This window comes from Frankliniella occidentalis, unplaced genomic scaffold (genome assembly GCF_000697945.3).
Source record: "Frankliniella occidentalis isolate FOCC.00 unplaced genomic scaffold, Focc_3.1 Scaffold10, whole genome shotgun sequence".
NCBI lineage: Eukaryota > Metazoa > Arthropoda > Insecta > Thysanoptera > Thripidae > Frankliniella > Frankliniella occidentalis.
The window spans coordinates 2,073,887-2,079,918 of NW_026267140.1; the positions used below are offsets into that span (position 1 = coordinate 2,073,887).

At 60.3% G+C, this 6,032-nt stretch overlaps 1 protein-coding gene across 1 annotated transcript in view; it reads right to left on the bottom strand.

The window, feature by feature from the left end:
• Positions 1 to 319: 319 nt before the first annotated feature.
• Positions 320 to 6,032, bottom strand: part of LOC113209787 (urea transporter 1-like) — a 20,929-nt gene continuing 15,216 nt past the window's right edge. Inside the window, exon 8 of the mRNA XM_052277449.1 lies at positions 320 to 860. Coding sequence (XP_052133409.1) covers positions 633 to 860 — 228 coding nt within the window. The 3' untranslated portion in view covers positions 320 to 632. The remainder of the gene's footprint in view (positions 861 to 6,032) is intronic.

Here is a 6,032-nt window from a genome sequence, read left to right on the forward strand (position 1 = left end):
TTGTTTGTTTTTAAATTTTTGTTTGTATACAGTTTGTGTTTAATTTTACCCCAAAATTTTCATTCATAAGGAGCAATATGAACGAGGGGTAGAGACGACAGCTCGTAGGCCTCGACTCCAGTGCTTGGAGTAACGACAGGGCTACGGTGGGGGGTATTTCCCGGCCGCTCGGGATGCATGGAGTATCGACCTGATCCCTCCCCGACTGGAGTCCAGTACAGACCGGCGCGGCGGCCGAACCGAGCCAAGGTACTACAGTCGAGCTGTCACACGTTAAAGGGAGGGGACAACACAAAAACAAAACCGCAAACGCAAATAATTCAAGTCAGATGGTATGCAATATTTATTTTACAAATAATATCTTCTAATAAAACCCCTCCACCCAGATTTATTCCGTTTTCATTAAAGACTTAGCAGATATATGAATGTTCCATTTTCTCTAAGGAATGGAATATCTCAATATCTTCCTGTTTTCTTTTCTTATTTTTTTTTGTTTCGAGTGGGTGAGTGCGTTCCTCGGCCCCTCCGCCCATGCACTCGTCCCACCGTGCCGAAATGTTTGTGAATCATGCGGAATACTTGCGCATACCCAAGAGTTACTTATCCGTTTTTGATGTGGTCTGCTGATGAGATCAGTGCCAAAAGCCGGCCCGGGTGCTGGGGCGGGGGGCGTGCACGGCCTGCAGCGCCACCCCCGGCGGCTGGTCCAGCGCCCTCAGCTGCTGTTCCCTTCGCCGAGCCTCCTCCGGCGTCGTGACCTCGGCGAGCGGCACCGGCGTCAGGCTGAGGCTCGACCTGGGGTTGCCCACGAGCATCCACGTGGAGAGCACAAAGGGCCACGCCAGCACGGGCACGCCAAGCTGGAGGCACACAGACGGACCGGGCTCGCACTGTCAACCGACGCACTCTCGTGGAAGGACAAACTCGCCGCTCCCCTCTGGTTCCGGGGCGGAGTATCTGTTATGGGCTGGATGCCCGTGGAGCCAGTTTGAGCTGGCGAGTTTGTCTGCATTCTCTTCCCGAAAACGAAGCCTATTGACCAGGCCCTTTTTTATCATTTCCGCAGAAACTATTTCGAACAGATAGATTGCTAGAAACAAAGAACAATTCGATTAAACGAGAGAGGACGGATGGGTATGGAGAGAGAGAGAGAGAGAAGGGGAGGGGGGGTCGGAACCCTTTCACTCACGTGGACACCGCACACCGCATCACGCCGGGTGCAAAATAAACGAAGCAGAAACACGGACCGTATTGGGCCCAGCCGGCCCGGCCCGGCCTGCGCAACGCAGCGGAGCGCGCTCGGTGAGAGGGTCTGCGCGCGGCCGGGCGGCCTGGCCGGATGCAGTGCCTCCCCAAAAGCTTTCATTGAAACGGGATGGCGGTGTGCGCAGCGTGGAGGCGCCGGAGGGGACCCAAGTGAAAGGGGAGTGACCGCGGGCTGTGGTCTGGTAGGGATGGGGGGGGGGGGGCGCACAACACGAAACGCAATTAGGAAAGGGGTGGACGGCAGAGGGTTGCGATCGCATCCGATGCACCGGCCTGTGCGTCCCCACCCCCGCATCCGCAACCACCGCTCCCTCCACCGCTCTCCACCCCACTGTCCCCTCCTCCGCCTGCATTCATCGCTCTGCCCGCCCTGCCCCTACTGCTTCCAGGGAGAGTCCCCCCCACCCCGGTGGCAGGGGGGCAGTGTCCGGCCCGGCAGGTGAGCCGAGCACCGGGCCGTGGCAGGTGCACAGGCAGCTGCGGGCAGATGCCTTTCAGCGGGCTTCTGCTTCGTCTGCAGCTGCAGCTGCAACGGCCCGCGCAGCCTCCAGACCTGCTGGGCGGGGGGCACAGATTCATCTGGCGGAGCGAAGAGCTTCACTTCACTGCTGCCCGGGCGGAGGCGGGGAGATTTGACGGCGCGTCTATGTCGTCTGGCTGGAATGAGCTCACTCTGCTGGCTGTGCGCCCCGCTCTCTGGCGGCGGCGGCGCGTCCCGCCCGCGCTGTCTGCGTGCAGTTAAGCCCGTCGCCGCGCCGCCCCTCTCCGCACCCCGGCCCCGACTGAATCATATCAACGCCAACTAACCTAGACGAGTGGGGCGTACTCGTTCCCCTCGGCCGCGCTTTTCTCTCAAGTTTCCCCTTTCACTCCACTTTTTGAATGGTTGCGTCGCTGCCAGCTGCCGGGCCAGTCCAGGGCGACCTGCAGGGCCCTGCGCGCCCTCGAGTCCAGCAGGATGCAGGTCCTGTGCTCATCTGGACAGGCGGGGCCGGGAGGAGGGGCGGGGTGGCGTGGCGGGGCGCCGTTGGCTGCCCTAGTCCTAGGGGCTTTACGAGAGCATTTCACGGCGCAAGTAAAAGCCGGCTGGCTTGACACGCAGTCCCCCTCACCTCCTTCCCTCTGACAGATACCCCCTCCTCTTCCCCTGCCATGTCTGGAGCCACTCTACGGGAAGCAAGCGTTACGCTTGCAGTAGTGTAATTTGGCACTAGTTTTACGTGTTTTTTAACCTTGATAAAAGAGAAATTATGCTGAATATGACCTATAGACCTTCACCAACTAATAAATGTGTCAATGTTTTTAATACGCACATACTTTTTCTCAGCGCTTTCCCTCGCCTTGCCCCGCATGTGTGCACGGGGCGTTGGGCTGTGGAGGTGGGTTGGGGCGGGGGAGGTTTCACTGCCCGCACCGCTCTGTACGGAACGGGTGCACGGCGAATACTCCGAAGCGCTCGCGTGTGCCTGAGGGTTCGCAGGAAATTGAAGTTACAACGTGATTGCCACACACAGCCGACAGAGGTTCTGAAACTTTCAGCAATAATGCAAAATATACTCAAAACATGAAATCCGCGAGTCCTAGGAAGAAAGAGAGCAACCCCCCGCCCCTCAGAAAAAAAATATTTTAAAAACCCACACCTGCTTTACGAGAAACGTATGTCAACCTCAATGCATTAACCTACCACAGCGGAGGCTTTGCTTTCTCCTCCATAAAGCCGGCCCGACAGCCGCGCCCGGCGCCGCACCCTCCCCATCCCCTCGCTCCCCGTGCCCACCCCCTCCTCCCTCCGCTGTAAGCCGACCCTTCACCCCCGTACCTTGTTTTGCCTCCCACTGATAGCGTACAATATGAGAATGTGACAGGCCACTGTCAGTGGCCCCTTGCTATCTCTGTCACTGTTTCCCCCTCCCCATCCGACGAGGCCAGCCAGCCTAGCGCCCGGGTCGTTGGTCGCCAAACCAGGGTCATCCAGTCGCATTAATAGCATTCGAACAATGCCGTGGCGTGGCGTGGCGTGGCGTGGCGTGGCGTGGCGTGGCGTGGCGTGACGCTATGCAAAGGATGGGTTGGAGAGGGTTGGGGTTGGGGGGTGAGTCGTGGACTATGGGCAATGCTATCTGCGTTGCCCACGCGCATACGTGCGGGGAGGGGGTGGGGCGACGGACAACCTGTACTCTCCGATCTGGTCAGGGAAGCTGGGTGGCGCGCGCCACGGGTAGGGGGATGGCGGGTGGACATGCGAACTGCCGGGCTGACGGCGGGGCCGTGTGGCCGGAGAGGGTCGGGGTTTTGACGTGGCGATGCGTTGCCCGCGGCGGCAGCGCGGCGGGGGAGGGAGGGGGGGGGGAGTAACGACACAAGCTTTTGTGTGTAGTTACATCAGTACTGCCCGGGGGAGAGGGTTGGGGGCAGGAAGTCTCGAATGTCTGCATGCGCGAGCATGTTTGTGTGTGTGTATGGTCTGCGTGCACAAGTAGTGTGAGGGAGAGAGGGCGAAAGGCCTCTGTAGACACCATTACTTGATTTCAGTATCGAGAATTATGCAGCAGTGTGTCAGTCCCACTCAGCCAAGTGCATCCAGTGCACCAATATAAAGCTGTGATGCCATGCTCTCCTTCCTCCCGGGCCCTCCCCCCGCCCCTCCCCCGCACCCCCTTCTTCTCCTCTCCTTTCCGCGCGCCAATGCATTTCTGTGAAACGACATGCAGCCGACAGTCGGGGCCTCCGGGCCGGGGGGGAGGGGAGTGCGCGGGGTTATTCTACTATGTCCCCGGCGCCGAAACGCCTCGAGAAGTCTGCATCGTGTTTCCTCCGAGCTCCTTGACAAAACGGAGAAAAACACGGAGGCAAAATATTTTTTAAAAAGGATCCATGATAAACGTCCATTTCCACGACTTTGATAGGGCCCCCACTAGCGCCTCTTCGCCAGACTGCATATCCTGACACCTATTATAGGCAGAGACGGATCAGGACAGATATGAGAGTAGAGCTCCAGCTCCATTCGCAGACAGAAACCGTGTACCGGGGACGCCCACGCACATTGTAACGTATCCGACCTGGTCCAGGTGGACGCAATAAGGACGAGCAGAGCTCGGCGAGCCGCCCCCCGCCCCGCCTCGCCGTTACATATCTACATTCCTCCGCGCCAGCCGAGTATAGTCCGCGTGTGGGACTCTACCGAGAAGACGAGCGCGCAGGTCAGGTAGTGGTGCAATCAGACATTCCGATCACCAGCGCGGGAGAATGCAGCAAATTGAGTCCTATCAGTGTGGGGGCGGGCCGGGTCAGACCGGGGGCGGGCCGAGGGCGGGCTGGGGCGGTCGTGGCGCGGTCAGGAGCGGGGCGGTGCAGTGCAGCATTCCGCGCGAGCTCCTGGGGCCCGGCCCGGCCCGGCCGCCCCCCTGTGTGTCCGCTCACCCTCCCGCCAGCCGGGTTTATACTGACAGCAAGGGTAGCTCATCCACTTCATTCCCCTCTCCCCGCCCACGGTGTACACAGGCAGCCTCGCAGGCAGCGGAGGGAGGGAGGGAGGGGGAGAGAGATTCCCGCAACGCGATACCGCCAGCCGCCGCCTCCGCGCAGCACGACCGCCACAACGACAACTCGACCGTTTATGAGGATAGAAGGGTGTCCTCGGCGCGCCGCCGCCGCCGCCGCCCTCGGATAAACGACAATCAGGGCGAAAGGTTTAAAACACACAGCAGCGGTCGCGCAGGAGCTGGGCGGTGACGCGGCAGCCCCACGCGGCCGCGATACCCGCTCCGCCGGCACCACCACTGGCCTACCGCCAGCGAAGTTTGCGGCAAACGGGCAGCGCCGCTCGACGGCCCTCGGTGTAGGACGTGTGCGGGTCGGTCATGCCTCGCACGAGGACGCGCGTGGCCTCGCGCCGGAAACAACGCCAACGACGGCGCGCTCGTGCCCTGCATGTCACACCTCACTCACACTCTCGCCGAACGGAGCCATTATGCGGGCTTACTGACGCACGGGGGTCTCGAGAGTGGCTCGGGGGGAGCAGCTCGCCGGAGCAGGGGGAGCAGTGCGTGGGTCGCCACACCGAGCAACGCTTCATTAGGGCGCGGTCAGGGGACGAATCGTGGCTGGCGAGTGTGGCTACGTTTCGCACCAAGAAAGGGCAGCAGTGGCTCGGGCATAGCTTTAGCCCCGACAATCTCGCCGAAAGGTGCACTGGATCGGTATGTGGCATCGACGACGCGTTGCTGGCAGGCAGAGGGCATATGCGGCTTCCACACACTCCGGCCATCTGTGTGATTGAGTGGTCTGCGACGCGGCTATTTAATGTACCCCCTCCCCCCTCAAAAAAAGAAGACAAAAGCGAAACACATCAAACTAACATACTCGAATAGACCGTGCCGACCAGAAAGAAAACGGAGTTTGTGTGGATGGCGAGTCGGCCCCCCCATTGCTGGAGCAGCCATGAGCAGGAGGCACCAGGAGGTGGGAGCGGAGAGGAGAGTTTGACGGAGAGTGGCGTGGGGAGGCGAGGAGCGCTCGGCGGGACGAATCGCGGAGGATATATCATCATAAAACAAGCCTTCAGTGCTCTTCGTCCGCGCAGCGCGTCGCAATCCCTTGGCGCCACCACGCCCCCCCCCCCTCGCAAGCCCAGTGCAGCGCAGCCTCCGCCCTTCGTCCGATTCGCAGAGAGATTATCGTATCCCCTCACGTAACCGATGGCTCACCAAACTTTGTGGGTAGGGGTACAAAATATACGCACCGTTAAACGCTTTGGATAGGTGGCC